The 21,349-nt window shown below is 43.9% G+C and overlaps 1 protein-coding gene across 18 annotated transcripts in view; it reads left to right on the top strand.

The window, feature by feature from the left end:
* Window positions 1-21,349, top strand: part of HSPG2 (heparan sulfate proteoglycan 2) — a 903,404-nt gene that overhangs the window by 357,630 nt on the left and 524,425 nt on the right. For all 18 annotated transcript variants that reach the window (XM_085608925.1, XM_085608919.1, XM_085608917.1 and 15 more), the window contains 8 exons: window positions 4,175-4,261; window positions 5,632-5,684; window positions 6,038-6,105; window positions 12,772-12,912; window positions 13,844-14,026; window positions 14,599-14,778; window positions 17,995-18,113; window positions 19,285-19,396. In XM_085608925.1, coding sequence (XP_085465051.1) covers window positions 4,175-4,261; window positions 5,632-5,684; window positions 6,038-6,105; window positions 12,772-12,912; window positions 13,844-14,026; window positions 14,599-14,778; window positions 17,995-18,113; window positions 19,285-19,396 — 943 coding nt within the window. The remainder of the gene's footprint in view (window positions 1-4,174; window positions 4,262-5,631; window positions 5,685-6,037; window positions 6,106-12,771; window positions 12,913-13,843; window positions 14,027-14,598; window positions 14,779-17,994; window positions 18,114-19,284; window positions 19,397-21,349) is intronic.

The following is a 21,349-nucleotide window of genomic DNA, read 5'->3' as shown; positions in this document are numbered from 1 at the left end:
GTAAGTGTACACCTAGCAGCTGTCGCCGCTTACGTGCAAAACAGGAAACACAAGCCCATTTCCAAAATGCCTATTGTTAAAGCCTTTATGGAGGGTCTTGGGAGTTACCCAAACTCTAACACCACCAGTCTATTCATTTGACCGTAAAATTGTCCTCACACTATTTATGGGGCCTCCATTTGAGCCACTACTCTCTAGTACACTTCGGTTCCTTTCCTAGAAAGTGGACCTCCGCATTACAGTCACTTTTCTGTGCAGGTTTAGTGAACTTCAAGCCTGAATAGGCGTGGAGCTATTTATCCAGGTGAAGATGCTTAGTTTGTTCTTATAATACAATATACCACTCCCAGATATCAGTAAAGTTGCAATGTCATCTCCTAACCCCCACCCATCTGCTATGCACAACTGTACTGACATTCATGCCTACAAGAAACCCAAGCCTGACAAACTGTTTCTAAAACTGTTTCAAATTCCTTCTCTTGCTGCTCACAAGCCACTACTTTAGGAGATAACTACTACTTTTCAGTTTATGCACAGCATGATCTACAGCAGCACATGCTGCAAACAATTGTTTGTAACAGTTGGTTTGCTGCTGTAGAGTCACATTCTCCCTTCCTCCCAGGTGCAAGCTCACTGTACAGCATCTAAGAACGAGTCTAAACATTATCTTTCTGAATTAGTATTCCTTTGCCTCTAAATACGCTTTGCTGCTTTGCATTGTGGTTTTCAGGGGAGATACCTTGAAATCTCTTCTTTGAATAAAAACAACTTGCAGCGTCCACACCCAACCTTAGATGGCAATAATTACACAGCACGTGATCTAAAGCACTACAAGCTACAGACTTGATGGTTTCAGTTAAGTAACATTTACCTTTTTGTTGAGTGTCTCTTGGAGGGCACCTTGTAGTCTAATTGCAGCAAACAGGTCTGCTGTGCAATGGGTTGTATATTTCTCGTAGGTGAGTATAAACCGACAAATGCATGGACGTTGCATAGGCTTAGGCCATTCAAGCCACAAGACATTGCATTGTTGTAAGGTAGCAAACTATGTGAAATGCTAACCAATACCTACACTGTGCTACCAGAAATGTATGCCCAGTGCAGGAAATGTGTCCCTAAAAGTATGCTTTGATGGATTAAGCTATATTTTGAATATGATTCACCTTTTTTAAAATAATATTTTGAAGTGTTTGCATTTGTCTTCGTTATATTTTTAGTATTCCATATTTAACTGCTCTCCTGCCTAGTGTACTTTGTCACTTCATTGTAAAGTGCACTAATATACCGTATGTGCAGCTGCTCTAATAAGTTAAGTGTGCAGTTAGCATGCTCTATTGTACATTATATTTCAAAATGAAATAGGAGTATTTTTAATATGGTAAACAACGCTATAGTATAGAGGATCATCCCAGAAGATTATTCTGCCCTAGGTGAAGATGCCACGTATGCTTTATCAGTTTTCCCCCATTGCCAAAACTCCACACACGATTTTAAAACAAACAGCAAGGTACCTTGCATAGTACATGTAAAATGGAAGCTTTGCCAGAGGAAACCAATTGGCTGATCTTTATTTTTAAAACAGCATTTATATGTTAATAGTTGGCACAAACCCATAACTTTGTTTTTGACAAACATTTGTCTATTAGATTTTCAACATATGCATTAGTACAAAGAAGAGCATTTGTAATACCTTTAACAGATGTCTCCAATAAACATACAAAATGTTACCACATAATAGTCTATGGGTAACGAAAGACCTAAGGAGCCAAAGAAAACAAGTAAACTGAGCTATGAAGAACTCCTCAACCCCAGCCCCTTTAAGGTTGATTAATCATCACCTCACCACGGATGTCTCATTGAAGTACGGTGCCATAATAGCCTTGTCCCCAAATAGCCCTCAGAAATAACTTAATAATGCAACAGATCTAACACACCATCTTAAGAGGGTTTGGGGGCAAAGCAAATGTAAATGTCCCTGGCTCAGCACCTCCAACAGTAGTTTCAATAGCCTCTCAAATCTCAGGTGGGCGCCCTCTGTTGCTTGACAGCCTTTCTATAGCTAGTAGGTCCACAATCAGGATACTGTTGGGAACTGGTGGCGGATTTGTTAGTTTCCAATTAAAAGCAGTTGTTTTTGCAGCTCTCAGGCATCCCATCACCAGGAACGATTCCGTCATATCCCTTTGGTCTAATCCCCAAGGTCATTATTTTGGGTTTCAGCAGTATGGGGTATCCCAACACTTTCTGTAAAGTCTCAGCCATCTCAACCCAGAAATGTTTTCACATGAGACAACCCTACCAGATATGCATACGTTTCTCCACTGCTCCACAAACTCTCCAACATTGGGGTACATGTGGTGTAATCGTGATGGGGTGTAGTTCCATTAATATAAAGTTTTAGACTGTATTTCCCTCCTCTTTAGAGAAGATAAGCATCCATATATCTCTGTGAGGCCAAAACCCAGATCTAGTATGACCCCCATTCTAAGGTCCTTGCACTGGCTGGGTATGAAGGAAAAGATCGACTTCAAAGCCTTGGTGATTTACACGGCTTAGATGCATGCTACCTGAATAAGTGCATTAATCGTTACATCCCAACTAGATCCCCAAGATCAACAAATACTAACCTTGCCCTTGTTTCCAAAATTTGCCAGGCGAGATGGGGGGTTGAGGAGGAAGATCGTTCGGTTTCCTTGGCGTAAGGATGTGGAACAGTCTTCCAGACCCTCTGAGATCAACCGTACACCTGCTAACTTTCAGAAAGAATCTTAACCTGGCTTTTTTAAAACTAACCCCTCTCCAACACCCCTCCACTCTTCCTGCTGTTTTGCGCCAGGACACTCTAGTTTGAGTAGCTGTGCTCTTAATCAAATGAGTTTATTTCATTTAATTTCTGCTCAACAGAGCACATCGTCTGAGGGGTTGGCCTGCCCAGTGACCTCTCCCACTCTAGTATATTTAGCCATTTTGAACATGCATTGGATCCCAGTAATAAAAGATATAACTTGGAGATCACCCCTTTAAAGCCTCTATAGCTTTGGGAACATGGTTTTCAATTGGGATCTAACCTTGGTGGCAGCCTGCTTTATGGCAGAGTTCAAGACCAAATGTCTTATCTAAACATATCTCCCGCACTATAACCTTTTTAAGAAAAATGCAAGAAGGAGCTTTTATTTACTCCGCAACAGCTGACGCCGCTGTTGAGATGTAATTGTGGGTCCCTGTAGCAGCCTTCAAATTGTAGATGGCTGGCTTTTGAGAGATTGACACCCTTGCAATAAATCAATAAAATGGTTTTCTTGTGTGATTTTGGGTCTGCCAGGTTGTAGGGCAGGCCCTGCTGCTATTTTGCACAATTTTCTTGAATGTGCGGTGGGAATATTATTTTCAATGTAGAGCTTCTCAGCAAAATATATAGTAGAGGACCATGAAGTTCCAACCTTTTAATTTTAACAGTGGTTATGAACCAAATCAGGTACTTCTACGTAGTCGAATATCTACATTTCTATACAGTTCATATTGAACACATGTTAACTTTCCCAAGAGACATACTCGTACTACCCACTTCCCTGAGACATTTAAAATTGCTGCACGTGCTAATTACTTAATCAGAATGTTTAAACATAATTCCACTTGCAGATATATTTCTACTGACTTCTTCATGCATTCTAATCTTAATTCCCACTTTTCTAAGCATTTTTTGTTACTCTTTTTCCCATAGGCGCACAAATTACTGTCTGCACCCTTTTGATGTTTGTTTCACCAGTGTTGTGCCCCTGTGCTCACATAGCGTAGAGTGTGCGCTTTTCTTTCAGTGTTTTATATTGTTCTGGTAGCTTTTACTTTTCTCACTGTTTGTGTTGGGCTAAGGAGGTAAGGTTGAAGGACATTGGTGCAATATCTCGAACGCTGATTTTAATTAACAAAACCAAAATCCATTTTACTGCTGTATTGCCTATGCTTTACAGTTAGTTTCTATTACACCTGTTCTGCCAAAAGTGGCTCAGCAGGCATGGGGTACCAGTCTCTGCCAGGTTGCCAGTTGGCTGGCTTTTATGGCCAAAGCAACCACCTTCTTTCTAGTTTTGGAATGTAGAAGTAACCAACTCCAATCGTGCACCTTCTGGGATAATGCAACTTATTTGTTTTTAATCTAATTTCATTTTTTTAATAGTTTTTCTGATACTTGTTTCCTGGATTCGGATGGTCAGGCTACCTGTGATGCCTGTGTTGCAGGATACACTGGACGCCGCTGTGAGAAGTACGTACAGATTGTATGTTTGGGTTTAACCGATATTCCTTTACTTGATATACTGCTGAACCTATTCATAGACATTGTCCAATTCTGATAACTGGTTATGTTAATAATGTAACTAACAATATTTTTGTCAAAATTCAGCTTTGCAGCAGGGGTTCTGTAAGCACTGGAGCACTTTATTTCTAATTGCATGCATTAGACATACATCTGTGTTATGTTACTAATTTGTCCTCCATCCTCTCCTGTTTCCTTTCTTGAGTTTTTCGGAATGTTCTAGTGTATTCGAAGGATATCACAAGACCCTGGTGGAATGGGGGCCGTAGAGTTGACCATATTAGTTATCAGTATTTTTTAATACATACATTTGATTATGTGGAATTTGTTTGTTTTTATTGAACTACCAATTAGTACATTCCCACGCAAATAAATAATTCCATACTTGAAAATTACCTGTACAAATCCTGTTCATCCTTTGTCAAAGTTGTGATTTGTCGCCCTGGGTATTTCACTACATTTTGTATGTGTTGCAAACGTGGTTACCTACATATGCGACAACACTGGTGTTCTGACAGTACAGTGTCCCAGGTCGCTAGTTTGACAATTAACAGCCAGGTGTTTTTTTCGAACACCTCCTGCTTGAACTATCTTAACAGTTTATTTGTTAAAAGTATTTTACACTTCCTTCTGCTTGTTTATACTTTGCTCCTTATTCTAAGCATGCAGTCTCGGGTAAGATTACTCTTTCCAGAGCATCCTTGAACATCGGGTATCTCAGAAACCTGTTTCTCTCTGGTTTCTCGGGTGAAAAGGCAACATTCTTCTATGAAACACTAGGTGGACCCTTTCCTGAAGAAGCAACGACTACACATTAGACTTTAGATAAAACCTTTGATGTCTCCTTCTTCCAGTACATTTCATTGTTCATGGACCATGGTTTTTCAATCACCTATGTCTAATAATACCGAAAGAGAGCCTCCTTATTTTCTCAACCCTTGAGGCCGTTAAAACTGCTAGTCTCTAGTTTAGGATGCATTGTGGTATTGGTGATGTCACTTGTAGATATTGTAATCCCTCTCAACAGCCATTACCAGATTCGAAACCGTAAGTGGTTAAAACTGATAAATACCCAATGAGATATTAGCTTGCTTTGATGACCCCTTGCCATGTGGAACCGAGACCAGAGTACTTAATTCCTTTTCAAAACCCATATTCAAAAAGGCTTTTTAGGTTTGCTTCCGTGCCTTCACTACAAGAATTATTATAGATTTTGGGGTTGACAGACCCCCATTATGGAGTCCACATTCCCTTTCAGGCGTAATATTAGAGACGGTGTGGCTTCGGCTCAAGTGTTGATTCATCTTTTCTTCTTTTAGGTGTGCTGCGGGTTATGAAGGAGATCCCATGCAGCCTGGTGGTAAATGCCAAGGTCAGTATTCATCTGCATCTTTCGGCAAACAAGGTGGATCTTGTCTTATCTTTGTGCTGTCAGTCATGAGCAAGGGTGCTTCCGGGCAAGGCGTTGAGGTTGAGAGCTGAGTCTCTTGTAGTATAGGCAAAGGGGTAGCGTAACAGTTCAGCAGCCATGACCTCTGATCATCATCAGACAAGCCACATCCAGCCTTCTGTTTCATCAGTTTTGTTTAAGAGATAGATGGATATGCCTAGCACCTTCCTTTGGATGCTTGTTGGTGCCCCAATTCTCTCCCATGCCATGAACATGCACACCTATGCCTGCCTTATTGTAAACTTGCTTGTAATCCTGATTTATTTTTCCTTTAGATAATAGCCTGAGGAGATGTGATGAGAGGGGCAGTGCTTCCAGCTCCTCCCAAGCCTGTCTCTGCAAGGTTCGTACACTTCAACCCCATAACTATTATTTTCTAGAACTGTAAGAATATGCTTTGCTGTAGGAAGTTCTATAATTATATGGGGAACCAAGAGAGTTGCCAAAAGTTGAGCACTTCTTAATGGCTTACATAGCCAGGGCAGTGTCGATCATGACAAATACTATCTCAACATGTGTCTGAGTGCCATAGCCTTCATAGTCCATCAGAGAAAAGCGTGTGAGAAATATCCAATTTGTCCTGTAAACCTACCTCGATCTCTGCTAGCGGATAAGGTGATAGATGGACCGGGTGCAGCAACTGATTTTGAGAAACACTGCTTGTTCAGTGTTAATTTTGCTGTATTTCGTGTCGAGTGTGTTAATATTTATGCTTCACATTAATCACCTGAGCTTCAGGATAGGCTGGTTCCTTCACTTCTTTATTCCATTTATAGTGCATGGTGAGGCCTTTAAAACCTATTGAAAGCCACATTTATCAACTTAGCCCAGGTCTGGCATTGATATCTAGTAATGCCCGCTTGTCTGCGCAGCATTTCCTCTTTTCCCTCTATAATATCATGGTCTCGTATGATGGAGAATGTCTCGCCTCACATTATAAATTGTATCAATTGGTACAAATTTCTTGCAGTTTGATTGGCTAAGTTTGTCTCCTGAAATCAAGGAACTCAGACTACCCATAGTCACAGAATTAATTAAAATGTACCCCACATTTTAAAAGTATGCTTTAATTCTATTTTACATTTACATCTGTTATGATCCGAGAGAGTAGGTTAGGCATTTCTTGGTTGTTAATGCTTAGCCAGGTGAAAACTAGTGCTTTTCCTTCAAAACTTAAATCACTAAAATGGTATCCTTTTCATTTCGTAGTAATTTGGTTTCAGTTTAATTGACGGAAAATTACATCTATTCCAAACACATATGTTAAGAATGCGATTAGGACAACTATTTCTTCAAATCTAGAACTATTGCATCATTTTGATTTGAAAAATATTAAATACATGCAATGCACTAACACGTAAATTGCCATGTAGGGGCAACACCAAACTAAAGATCTGTCTCAAAACTAACATATGGTATCAAAATAGTCAGAATATATCACTTAGCTGCAATTGTTTTTGTTTCCGTTTATGTAAAATGTACAGCGCAGAATTGCATTTTAGTATTTATCTGTGCCGTTCCATCGCTGGGGGCTTCCCCTTCTACTATTGAGCATGTTTTCTGTCGTCATTAGCACGGCATCCACACCCCATAGAAGAGGCCTGGGGGTTTGGATGCTGGCATCACAGGACAGTTTACATTGTTTTGTCCGAAATAAAATCTTGCAACGTTAATTAGAAAGTTGATACAATAAAGGGCCAAAATTGAACACCATCTCTTTACAAACACTATGATGGGCAGTTTGTTGCCCTCTTGGCCAATTTAACGTGCTGCTGCTGAATATCAGATCGACAAAGACCAAAAAAAGTGAACTAGAACATACAGCTTCATAATCTAGAAATAAAGACACAAGGCCTACTCAGTAGTGCTTATCCTATGCTTGAAACTGTCCTAATACAAAAAAAAAAACACTGACTTCTAGGTAGACCAGCAGTCTTTTACCAAGACTCCATCAAAGCTTTTCCCTTAATGCTGGTTTTACGGCGGTGTTAAGCTACCATGTATGTTGTGCTGGTTATATGAATGCTTTTAGCATGTCTTATTGGTAACATCTGATAGAGACATCTCGCCGCAGATTCCTTAACTTAGATTCCTTAATTTAGAATTATCCCCAGCGTCAGAGTGGATCCAGAATTTCTTTTGCAGCAGCAGTACCTCTGCACGCCGGGGGACGGTGCCACACGACCCCGCCCTGACGTTGTCCACAGATGTGACGTCATCGAGGTCATACAAGTCCAACCCGGCGCGCTGTCGTCAGTTTCCTTCTTTTCCGCATGCAACGCGGATCCGGAGTAAGCGGTTCCTCTGGCCTGTTTTCAGGCCACTTTTGACACCTTTGCGTCTGGAACAGTTTGCGATGCCTTCGGGCTTTAAAACGTGTACCTCCTGTTCGGGGCAAATGTCCGTGACGGACCCACACCTTATCTGCATGTGGTGTCTGGGCGAACATCACGACTCGACGGATTGCGACGCCTGCCAACAGCTCAAGCCGAAGTCCCAGCGGGAGCGCCGGATGAAGTTACTTTCGGCTCGCCTGTCTCGGAGTCGTCACGGCCCCTGGCCTCCTCTTCAGCGACAGGTTCCGGAGGCAGTGGGTTCCGTTTGCGGCGTCGGTCGACGTCTGGTTCCCATGTGCGTCGCTCACCCCTTCCCAATAAGTCCCGGCACATGTCATCCCTCCACTATCCGCCTTTCCCGGGCGTGGGGCCCACTCTGACCAAAATGGCGGCCTATGCCGCAGCCTTGCAGGCCTCCCTTTGGTCCCCTCCTCTCTCTGGGGCGTCCTCGGACCCTCCCCTACGTGCAGGGTCGCCGGTGGGATCGCCGGTGGGTTCGCCCCCGGCGCCGATTGAGCCCCTTGGCTCTAGGGATGATGGAGATATGGCGTCAGGGCGCGGCCCGGCTGGGTCCCCCTCTTTGACCCATAGCACCCCTACCATGCCGCATAGTCCAGTGGGGCTCCCTGTGGCATCGCAGGTGGTTGCTGGTGCTCGCAGCTTGGCTCCGAGCCCTCCTTGGCCTTCCAGACAGGCGGCTGCCTTTTCCGAGGCTGGCGCCGGTTCGGCGCCGAAGCCTTGCCTCCCTGGCTACGGCTCTGTCCCTTACTTCAGAGTCGGAGCCTGTTGTGGTCTAGGCAGGGTTGGCGCCGGTCTGGCGCCGTCGACTTGCCTCCCCGGCTCTGGCACCGTTCCCTTCTTCGGAGCCAGAGCCTATTGTGGTTGCGGCCGAGTCGGCGCCGGACGAGGCCGAGTTGGTGCCGACCGAGGACATCCTGGCGCTGCCTCGACGCCGGATCATTGACTCCTCTCTGGTGGCTTCCGGGGGGAGTTCGGTGCCCCCGCAATGTCTGGCACCACCGGATCCATCATTGCCCCCCCCCCCCCCTTGGAATTTGTGGCTCCGGTGTATTCGCCACCTCCTCAGGAACCCCCATCAGGACCCTCATTCATCCATGGGGCTTCCTTCATTTCGACATTGGTCTCATCCTCCGTTCATCGGAAGCTTCTTGGGGTGGGAGGCTCAGTTTACAGCCCTCACCCACAGATGAGTTGTTGTCCCCTCCTTGGAGGGCTACCGAGTTTGGTGCGGCATTTCTACGAGTTGTCTCCATGGCCACCCGCATTCTGAGTATGCAGCCCCCTTCGGTCCCTCTGCCCGTTGACCTGATGTCCTCCACCATGGTTCGGGGAATGTAGAGCCGCTTCTGCCTTTCGAAGCTTCTTTTTATGATGCCCTTCAGGGCACCTGGGCTCGGCCGGCTTCGGGTGATCCGGTTGCTCGTTCTATCATGCACCGCCACCGCCCTGCTCCAAACGATATAGTTCGCTTATTTGTTCATCCAGATGTTCAGGGGTTGGTTCTGCAAGCTGCTTTTCCTTCCTTGCCTCAGCTGCTGCTTCTTCCCTCCCGGGAGTCCAGATGGCTGGAGTCGTGTGGTTGTAATATTTTCACTTCCACTAGCGCAGCACTTCGATCACTCAATACAGTGTGTGTCTTGGCTCGGGCTACTTCTGCCCTTTGGGACTTGGCCAAGTCTCTTCTATCTTCCACATCTGAGGGTGCTCATGTTGACCTCCTCCGTCTTATCCGTGACGGCCGTGATCTGGCAGAATTTACTGTCCACTCAGCCCAGGATACCTTGGATTTCTTAGGCTGTGCTATGGCTGGTTTGGTTGCACTACAACACCATGCTTGGTTACGGGATGGTGTCTTCCCGGAGAATATCCATGAACGCCTTGTTGACCTGTCCTTTAATGGGGTCCTTTTGTTTGATGCCCACGCCGATTCGGCAGTTCGGCGCCTCCTTGCGTGCCTCCGCTCTGCGCCAGGCAGGCGTGGAAGTTCCCTTTGGCTCCCTATGCCTACTGACGCTATTTGCATACCGTTCAACGGTTTATAGTGTTGTGGCTTCTAGCACTGTCTCCTATGCGCCACAGGTCACGCCTAGCTTGAGCCTTGCGTGTGTACCTCATTCTCCTCTTCTAGGGGTTTTTCTCCTTGTTCTATCTCTTTTCAGAGTATTTAGACACGCTTCAAAATGAAGCTGCCTCCTGCCCCAGGTGCATCAGACGGGTCCTCCTATCGTACCCTCAGTTGCCTGGTCTCGTGGCTGGGCCCCGTTTTGAGATATATATATATATATATATCTCATCGGATTGCCCGTTGGGTATCCCTTTCTACACACGTTCGCTTCTGCGAGGTCTGGTCCTATATCCTCGTTTTTCAGGGAGCAGTTGGGTACCTTATACTCAGCCTTGCCATCGTTCTGTACGACTGTGTTTTTTCTTACGTTTAGGCTGCCCTTTGGTGCATGTTCCTGCATCTTTAGCTATGAGGTTTCCTAGGGTTCCACTCCCTGAGGTGGGCCTCCACTTCTGGTGCTCTTTCTAGAGTGTTATCTGTCCTGATCATGTACTGCACAGTCCCTCTCTTCTATGGGGTTGCATTTCCCCTCCGGGTCGGAAGTGGTGGGCTGGAGATCTGATGTTGCTCTCAACAGCTATCTGTGTTCTTCTTCACAGTTCCTATATGCACCTTCAGTGCCTCGGATACCACACTCTTCAGATGTCTTTTTACTTTGGGTGTTACTCTCATCTGTGTCTGGCGTGCCTGCAGGACAGCTCCTCTGATGAAGGTCGTCCCATGTGCTGCGTCCTGCGCTTCTGTCTTCCATGGGTGCGTTCTCTCCTTAGCCTTCCAACTCACTTGTTGGGCAGTCCCATACTCAGCTTAGCTTTGCCACTTTGTGGTCTCTATAGCTGTCTGCTATGTGCATGCTATGGTTGTGGTCCACCTCGGTGTACTTCAGCGTGGTGCTCTCCGCCCCTGTCATCTTCGTGTGACTAAGGGTGCACTTAGCGTGTCTTCTGTTCTCGCATATCCTTCTGAGACGTTGCTCAGTTCCTTCTTGCCTCCTGGATGCTGCCTGTCCGGCCTTCCTTGCAAAGGCTCCCCTGTTGGGCTTTTGTTACGTCCATTTTGCCCTCTAGCTCTTGTTGATGCCAAATTGGTGCACCATTAAGCTCTGGGAGTATTTCCTCGTTATGTACTCTCTCTAAAGTTCTGGGATATGGCTTAGTGCCCTTTCGACATCTCATGCTCACACGGGTATGGTCTTATACCATTCTGGCAGTCTTGTAATACCTTGCCTCCCGTTGTCTTTTGCTCTCTGAGTTGCTTGGGTTACTCAATAGCAGACGCCACAGCTTTCCCCATTGTCCGTCCTTTTGTGGCCGGCTTAGTGCTTTCGGGCACTTTCTATTATCCTGTCGCAGACCCACCTCCCCCTTAGGGTATTGGTTTTGGTATCTATTCTAAGTTAAGGAATCTGCGGCTAGATGTCTCTATCAGATGTACGAGTTACTTACCTTCGGTAACGATGTATCTGGTAGAGACGTTGTCTAGCCGCAGATTCCTTAACGCCCAACCATCCTCCCCGTTCTGCGAGGACCTTGCCAGGTGGGTTTCTCCGCTTTTCCTCCTTTCAGTTGGTGCTAGTCTTCATTCAAGGTGTTCAATTTGGTGCAACCCTTTTATGATTTACAATATGCAGCCACCTTCCTCCAGGTGGCTTCTCTTCCTGTAGAGTGGTGCTTTTTGCTTCGCCTTCACCAGGAGATTCTTCTTCCTTTTCTCTGCATTCCTCCACCCTGGTCCTTCCAGTGTGGGATCTTCTCCTATTGCTTTCCCTCCCTCCCGCCTCCTCTTTCTACTTGGGGATCTTGTCTCCTGTTCAGTCGTCCTTTTGGTCTACTGAGCTGTGTTTCAGCTTTCCGTTACTATAGGGGAAGTGCCATTCTTGTAATGCCTTCTCGCAGTGGATTGTTGTTCTTCCTGTGCTCCGCCCTTGTTGGCCGACACAGTTGCATGATGTGATAACAGTCTGTCTTTGTCTGTCGGGATATTCTTCCCTTGTTACTCAGCCTCTGGGGAGGGTCCACGCTTCGCTTTGCAGGGTTGTCTCTCACAGCGTTGCTCTATCCTTTACTTCTTGGTTTGTAAATAGACAGTGTCTGATACTGTCTTTAAGATGGTGTTCTGCACCATCCGATTTCTTTGTTTTACAGAATTTTTCTCCTTCACACACTGTTCCAATACTTTCATAGTTTTGTTGGTGGCTTCGCGTTGTGCCGCGGAAAAGTTTCTCCGAAGAAAACTGACGTCAGCGCGCCGGGAGGGACTTATTTGACCACGCTGACGTCACGTCCGTGGACGTCGTCAGGACAGGGTCGTGTGGCGCCGTGCCCCGGCGCACAGAGGTGCTGCTGCAAAACAAATTCCGGATCCAGTCTGACGCCTGGGGATAATTCTAAGTTAAGGAATCTACTGTAAGGAATATGCTGCTAGACCACGTCTCTACCAGATACATCGTTACCGAAGTAACTCGTACATTTAGAAGGTTGGCCTTTAAAGGCTGCGCACTAGATACTTGATGGTATCTTCCTCACCATACTATAGGGAACTCACCCTTTTATCTGTTTTCTGTAATTTATTTCTTTGTTTATTCTAGCCAAACGTGGAAGGCACGCTCTGTGACGTATGCAAGAATGGAGCTTTCTTTTTGAGCGAGAAGAATACAGATGGCTGTCTAAAGTGCTTCTGCATGGGCGTCACAAAACAGTGTGCTAGTTCCTTCTGGAACCGTGATCAGGTGCGGAGAGTTTCCTGCCTCCCCCCCCCGACCCCCCAACCATGATATGGGCAATAGCAGATGGGTTCCCAATAGCCACCAGTGGTGCAATCAAACATGGACACCTTAAGCCCGGCCACTGAGAAATGAGGTGGACAGTCTGCACAAAAGATGTGCTTCTACATTTCTCCTTAGATATTTTGTTTCCACTGGCACCGTTTTTAACCCCTATGAGCCCCCTGTCTCCCGAGACTGGGTCTGGGTCATGCCTGTCTCCCGAGACTGGGTCTGTGTCTTGTCTGTCTCCCGAGACTGGACCCCCCCTCATGATTGATCTAAGTAGGCGGTGTAAATGTTTATGCTGTGGTTTAAAAGGAATTGTTCATAAACTGTGATGGGGTTGAATTTAATATCTGTATGAAAGAAGTGTACAGTTGCAGATGGGGTTTGGGTTTTTGAGTGATTGTATAGTACAAAGGGGAGGGTCCACTTTATCGTAGGCGGAATTATGTTCCGACTTCCCTGTCATTGTAAAATTTACTTGAAGCTTTCATGTTAGTCTTGATATTAAAAGCACAACATTTTATCAGCTCTGGACTACTGTATATCAGTTGAACAAGGGTAATCCTCATTCTGTCAGTCTCCAGATTGTCCTTTTGGCCTTGTTGTAGTCTGGGGCAAGAGTGGTCAGAGGTTCATGACATCATGGATATTAATTCAACTAAATACCATGGGTGGTGGAAGAGATTGAGTACCAGACACTCACCATATGATCCTTTAATGAGGAGAAGGGGGACCCGTGCCAGAGGTACCAAAGGGCAAGCCTTGCTACCCTTGGCTTACCCTAATTGGCATTTATGCATGACTGCCTTCTCGTTGAATTTACCAAGGTGGAAGGTGTAGGCCTCGCAAATGCTACTTGTCTTCCTAAAATGTCAAATTTCTTCCATAGGTCCGGGCTGCTCATGACAGTAGTGAGAGATCTGTATTCTCCCTTGCAAACATAGCAAACACCCGCACTATCAGCCAGGGCATTGCTGTCAGAGGTCAGTCGGAGCTGATGTTTGGTGCTTTTGCTGCAGTCCCAAGAGACACCTACTTCTGGGTCCTGCCGGAACGCTTCAAGGGAGACAAGGTACAGTGCATGTCACAGTATGGTTACAACATCTTCCTTTACATGGCTAATTTCAGAATTTTAATTTTGCTGAAATGTTTGTTGAAATTAGCATATTGATTTATATTGTCTATCTAAAGAGATGATGTATAGAGTTCACATTTTTGCCCGAGTTTTACATGATAATGGCACCACTAACAGAACCATCTACCGATAATTTAACCTGTCTTTTTATTGGTCCACCCACCATTAGAAATAATATAATTAATTTTGGAACCAAATCCTGTAAACTACTAACTGAAGACTGGCTTGGAGATGGAAGTAACTTTTGTAAAAGCAATGTCGCAGGTGATAGACGCGTCACTGGTGTTCAGTTAAGTGAAAAAATTGCTGAAATTTGTCACTTGATTTGGGAAGAAATAACCTGCAAATAATTGTGATGCCTGCTGCTCACATTTTACTAATCATAAAGTGGTGGCCATCTCTCCTTGGTGGTTTTTGCAGCATTCTGCTAAATGGATTTGCCTTTTTGCTTTAGCATTGCATACCTTCTTCATGTTCTGGGGTTATTGCTTTGTTTCCTTCTGCTCCAGGTGACATCGTATGGCGGTGAGCTCAAGTACACAATCGTTTATGACGAGTCTCCGGGATCTCGTTCCCTCTTCAGCAAACCAGATGTGATCCTGCAGGGAAATGGAATCTTCCTCGAGCATTTCAGCAGTACCGAGTTCACCCCGGGCACTCCCACTACTGTCACTGTCCTCTTCAGAGAGGTTAGTTTCCAGCCATGCGAAATGAGGCTTATGCTAGTGATTGCATTGGATTGTGAGAATGCCAGGTACCAAGACACAGCAGTCATTCTGTTGCATGGAAGAAAGGAAAACGTTTTTTTTTGTTAGCACGGGTCATGTCCGAGCTCAGGTGGGATTACTGGAAGTTAAAAATCATGGTCATCTTTAGATTCTTCCATCATAGCAAGGTAATAGTTACTCTGCCTTTGACTGGGTTAAGGAACTTTCCCAGATAGCTACACTTGAAAGGGTAACTTATTTGGCTAGAAATAGACTGAACTTTTGTAATAGATTAGAGATAAAAATGATTGATTATATAAAAAAGATTACTGCAATGTATTCAGTTGTAATAGACATGTTGGCTATACTGTAGGACATCCCGTGACCTACTTTTATCTTTCGGTCACATCCACTGCAGTACTTGAATGCAGTTCATTGTGCCATTCTTCATTCATCGCCGATGTTAATCATTATTAATATGAATTATTTATTAGTTATTATTCTTTAAAATATTTATTTAGGTTTCTATTAAAATACCATATGTAATAAAAAGAAAGAACATCCGTTTCCCCTTCATCCAAAATACAATGGAATAATATGGCATGTACCCGCATAGACATCTCCGCTATATTGCATATACATTTACTCCTCAGGAACCCTCCCAAGATTATCATATATCTTTATGGTTTAAATCTTTTATTTAGTTTTAGGTGCATAGTTTAAACAAAAACCTTCAACTACATCCATTGGCCAGTGGGGAACACTGGAGAATACTAACTTCTTAGGTGAGGGGGAGGAAAGAAAAGAGATATAAAAGATGATAGTCAGAGGTCAAAGAATGGTCTATATCTCGATTGTGCAAGCATCAAAACGCAGGTGGGTCAGCCTGTTCTGCATGGGCGTGTTCTACTCCAAGAAGAGTCGCAGTGGGGAGTCTGAGGTCCCGCAAGTATCTTGGGCATGTGAGTTCCACAAATTCGGAGGATAAATATGCAACGGTGGTGCCTCCTGTCTTATCATATTTGGGTAGTGTGTGGGAGAGCCCTGCCGTCGTCATCTCCATGCCCACCACCTCCCACACCATATGTAGCCTGTCCAACTTCGTTGGGATCTCCTTCATTCCTAAACTGGACAACAACCTTTGCTTGGTAGCGCCCAATGCTAAAGTGATTGCTTTACCCCAGCAAGTCTTAAGGGGATATGTAAGGGGGATGGGTAGTCCCAGTAAAATATAACTGGGAAATCTGGGTATTTCTGTGTGGTGGATAGTGTCAATGTCTGGTAGGATGGAGTCCCAGAAGGTCTGTATCTGACACTGCCATAGGATATGTGAGTGTGTGCCTGGTTGTTCACATCTGCGCCAACAGAGTATATCCCCCCCCGGCTTCCATCGTGCAAGTCGGACTGGTGTGTAATACCAGTAATGCGCTATCTGTAAGAACATTTCTTTGCCAGCAGTGCTACAGCAGGAAGCTCTGGCCCTGTGAATAATGTCCTGCCATTCCTTTGGGGAAAATTCCTGCTCTAGTTCGCATTCCCACCTTCGCTGCATGGGGGATTTAGTGATGTCTTTAGCCTTATTCGAAAAGGTGTAGATATCTGACAGTAGATGTTTGCCCAGCCTACGGGTGATGAACAAAGCTCAAATTTGGTGAGGGGGCAGCTTGCGTGAGGGTGTACCTGAGCTTGAGTCACCCACTGACGTAAAGCCAGGTATTGCCAGTACACACTTTTGGGGATCCCGAAGCCTGATACCAGTTGGGGGAAGTTCAAGACACCCTGCTCATCTAAAAGGTCACCAATTCTTTTACATTTGGCCTCCTCCTAATTTAAATACCTTTCCCTTTGCTAGCCGGAGGGAAGTCCGGGTTGCCAATGAAGGGAGTCAAGGGCGACATAGGAGTCGAAAGCCTGCACGCCTCTTCTACTCTGTCCCACACCCCAAGGGTGGACTTCAAAACCTGGGAGATGTATACACCGACCGGGTGATGCCATTTAGAAAGCCAGGTTACCTTCCAGATATGTATACCTGCGATAGCGCGTGTCATATATCTTTAAACTATGATTACCCTATAAGATTAGAGGAGACCCTTCTGTCTGATTGAGACACTGGTGGTGGAGGAACTGTGGCAGGTAAACCATCTTCAAGAAATGCATTCATTGTGTCCACTCAAATCGGTAATCCTCAAGAAACCTTCTTTTCAAGCTTGATCTGTAATTTGTATCATAGGGCCTGATTACGATGGCGGTGAGAACGCCACCGACAGCCCATTGGTGGCGGTCTCACCGCCATCGTAGACAGGTTCACCGCCCGCCATATTACAATGGTGGGCGGTGTTATGGCGGTCGGAAACACCGACCACCACACATCCGACGGGCTCCTTCAGCCTGCTGGAGGGCCTCGTATTTTCTAAAATGGTGACTGTGCCCACCAGGCACCGCTGTAGGATTACAGTGTCTCTTTCCGCCCGCCTGTTCATGGCGGTTATCCCGTCATGAACAGGTAGGCAGAAAGGGACTTTGGGGACCCGTAGCGCTCCCCTTCCTTCCTGGCCCTAAGCTGTGGGTACTGGCGGGCACCCATGGTACCCTCCTACATATCCCTGCACCATGTGGTAGACACCGCGTGCCATGTAGTGCAGGGATATGTAAAGTGTCCCTATTTTGCATTGCGGCGGGTGCTGCAGTCAGCAGCACCTGCCGCAATGCTAAATATAGGCATTGCTACCACCTTAGTGCCGGTCGCAACATCGTAATCAGCCTCATAGGTATTTTATTTCATTTACTTCCTGCACATTTTTTTACTTTATTTGTGTGACTAAGTCACGCTGGAGGTGACTTGCTATTGTGAATTGATAATTTAGTCGTGAATTAGTGAGGTACTTATCTTTGTACCTATTAAAATGGAATTTAAGAATATTACTTGTAAACACTTAAATTTCAAAATATAATGCATTATTTTAAGCAAAATGTTTTACACTTTTTCTGCTGTTGATGTAGTGAAAAGAAAAAAGTCTTTCAAAAGGCCCCTACATTCTCAATTTATTATCCTTCATAACAAATGTTTTTCTTTTTTCTCTTTTTTGGTATGTAGAACTTGAAAGATTTAAGTTGTTTCTTCTGCATATTGTAATGGTCATTGCAGGGATGTACTTGTGTGCAGTTGGGATTAAATCAGTACTTCTGTTTTTTTCGTAGCATGCCTGGCGGCGTTCTGATGGGCAGGCTGCCACGCGGGAACACCTTCTTATGGCACTGGCTGATATCGACCTCTTCATGATCCGTGCATCCTATTCAGATAGGATGGTGGAGAGCCGGTAATTCAAGATGACTCTGAACTGCTTGAGTCTCTATGTAAATTGGGTGATTTGCAGTGAATTCATAAAGATGACTGCAGTTGTTTCACTGTTGACAAATTGATTGCAGTTGTTTTAGTCCGTGGCAGCAGGTGCTTCCTCAGCTTCTCTTTTGTTATGCCTGGTACTGCCCTTTCTACCTCAGTCTCGAAAGCCGTGAATGCAGTGAGAAAAACAAGTAAACAGGGTAACTTAGTTCCTGTAGTTTCCACACTTTCTTCTTTGTCTAATCCATTAGCAGCACATAGGTGGCTGTTGATGGGCTAAGAATTAGTGTGTGGGTACCGTGACATCATTGCAAATAAAAGGGCTTGTTCTGTAGATTCAGCTACACCTTGAATTTTGGGGCATCGACAACCACGTATATTCCTAGAAAACTTAGATTGTGTTCCTTTCAAATATTTTTTTTTTTTCTTTTTTTTTTTTTTTTTTTAAACCTGGTTCAGGCCACTGAACCATCACTAGTAGCTTGAAAAGACTACTTAACTGCACCTTACCATTGTCTCTCCACTAGACCATGGGGAAAAGTGGAGGTGAATGTTACCTTTACCATGCTCCGATGGGCTGCTCTGTGAAGAGATTTGTAAGTTTAAGTTCCAGCGGTTCAGAATTTAAAAAATATATTTTTTTCACAAAATTGTTCATGAATTATGTTTAATTACTATACCTCACATCATATTCCAGGTAGTCTATATCCAGATACGACTTTGTTTTTCTTATTTCTTATTCTGAGTTGTATTTCTATAAGCCAGGAGCTTAATAAAGTTCTGTTTACTGTTCTTTAGTGGTAACTGCATTCAAGCATTTACCCAAAATTATGATACGTAATAAAATCTTGAAGTGGATGAATCGGTTCCAAAGCAAACTCCCAATGAAAGCATGAAGACAGACTTTTACAATGCCTAGCAGGAGACTTTATGTATGGTGCAGCTATTGTGTACAGCCACCCTTTTCAGCTAGAAGTTATGGCTAATACTTTCTAAACTAATCTTTTTCTATGCTACTGTGCTTTCAATACTGGAACTCTGGAAAACCTTGCCTATTCATTCTCATCAGTCTCCTGTGTGAAGATACCTTGATGTCGAAGGTTTAATGTGCTGCAGATGAAATGATGTATCTTGTCTCTCTTCAGAATCTCCAATATCCACATGGATGTTGCTGTTCCTCACTCTACTGGCTTGCAGCGAGCTGTGGAAGTGGAAAACTGTGTCTGCCCAGTTGGCTACACTGGACCATCTTGTCAGGTGAGTTCTTTTAATATAGAAGCTGCTTGTTCACTTGAGGACTGAAAACCTAGAATAATCAGATTTCCTCATTAAGGCGATACAAGTTGATCATAGCTAAAACTGTTCAAAGTACTATTGACACACCTAGTCATGCATTACTGCGCTTGTTCTCTTTAATCTTTGCCAAATAGTTTTTCTCTTTCACAGTACACATTGTCTTGTATTGAAAACATTGTTAGGTAAATTTGCATTAGGCATCTTTGTTTAGGTTTTTTTACGATTCATTTAGGTTTCAGGCCCACACCCCTCTGCTGCACGAACAATTTTGTGTTTGCTGCAGTAAGCTCGAAGTGAAGTGCACTTTTCCATTCATTGCTTGATTAATTAAGAACTCTAAATGACACGCTTTATCATGGTTTCATTAATAAATATGAAGACTCGTCTTCTGAGACAAGGTTAGTATGAAGCACTGGTGTTTTCCTTGTGCACTACTTTTCCAAGGTACATTTGATATGTTTAGCACATGCTTTCAATTTGAGAATATTATAATGTACCATTCCTGATTTAGTTTTGTTTGGTTGTCAAAAATAGAGGACGAACTCTGGTTTCTGTGTGGTTGAGACCAAAAGAGAGACATTGAGATCTAACAATGTACTTCCAGTCTTTTTGGAGCACCTATATAGCACCGTCAAAATTCTGAAAGTAGTCCTAGGTAGAAGGTTCATTACTTTTATAATTTAAGACAGTGCTTCATGTTCATATTGGATTTCATAGGATAGTGCTACTTTAATGTTTTATTTAGAACGTGCTCTATAAATATTCAAAGGTATGCTGATTACATCTTCAACCTAAAACATATCACCAGTGGACTACATTTACCACTAGAATTAGACACACACAAATAAGAAAGAAAGGTATAGAAAAGTAGTTAAACAGAAAAGTGTTGCCATTATGAAGTTTAGAAGGCAAGATGCAGTCATTCATGATTAAGAAACATTTATACCATTACAGAAGAACGAAATAGTCTTGGAACCTTATCTTGTGTTTGTACTTAAAGTAGCGTATCTTCACTGCTAATCAACTGTGAAACTGTCTACTTCCGTAATCTTTGACCGAAAGGTCACTTTATCCATTGAATGGTGCAAGAGGTTTGACGTCCCACTGGGCTTGGACAGGAGTGTTCAGGCACACCATAGTTGTCGATTGGTCTTGTGTTGAGTGGGGCATCGCCTGCTTAGGCTTTGTTTTAGCAAACAGCAGTTTTATCTACTTTCAGTTTTAAGTGCATGCAACACATTTATACATTGTACATAGGAAATGTCAGTTCGTAGCATGTGTGGCTGTAGATACGCATGCTCTGCATACTCATGCCATCTAGTGTTGGGCTCAGATGTTTCCCATTAAACACATTCACTTAGTTTTGTTTTATGGACATTCAGGCAAGATTAGACCGTTTAATGCCACACAGTAGTAAGGAATATGTTTGGTACTACTGGACCATCTTCTTTAGTAGGTTGAACACAGTTTAGAAGTAGATGCATAGCATGAGAATCATAACACAGCCATGCTTCAGAAGGAACAAGCTACCCAATGTAATTTAAGCTTTGCTTCTCGAATCCCTTATAGACTCACTTGCAGTCAAACGCTGCATCTCAGTTGAGGTTAGTGGTAAGCAACAAATGGAATAACTTGTTTTATATTTACACTATGCTATCTACCACTTGTTGATGTCAAGGATAAGACAGTATAAAGATGACATAAATCGAGCGTGGATCTATGGGCTTTTGTTCAGTGCCCACTTCTTACCGAACATTTTATTTTTCATTAGTCCTCTACATTGAAAATGAATGCACTACATGTGAAACTATTAAAGACCCCAACTGATGAGCTACTTTTACACTAACTTTTTGCCTAAGGATATGTTATTTTACAATCACTATTTTTGCTTCGTGCTGGTAATGGTTCTGAATC

This window comes from Triturus cristatus, chromosome 1_2 (assembly GCF_964204655.1).
Source record: "Triturus cristatus chromosome 1_2, aTriCri1.1, whole genome shotgun sequence".
NCBI classification, from domain to species: Eukaryota; Metazoa; Chordata; class Amphibia; order Caudata; family Salamandridae; genus Triturus; species Triturus cristatus.
The sequence above is the reverse complement of the archived record's forward strand: the minus strand, read 5'-3'. Positions and strand labels throughout refer to the sequence as shown.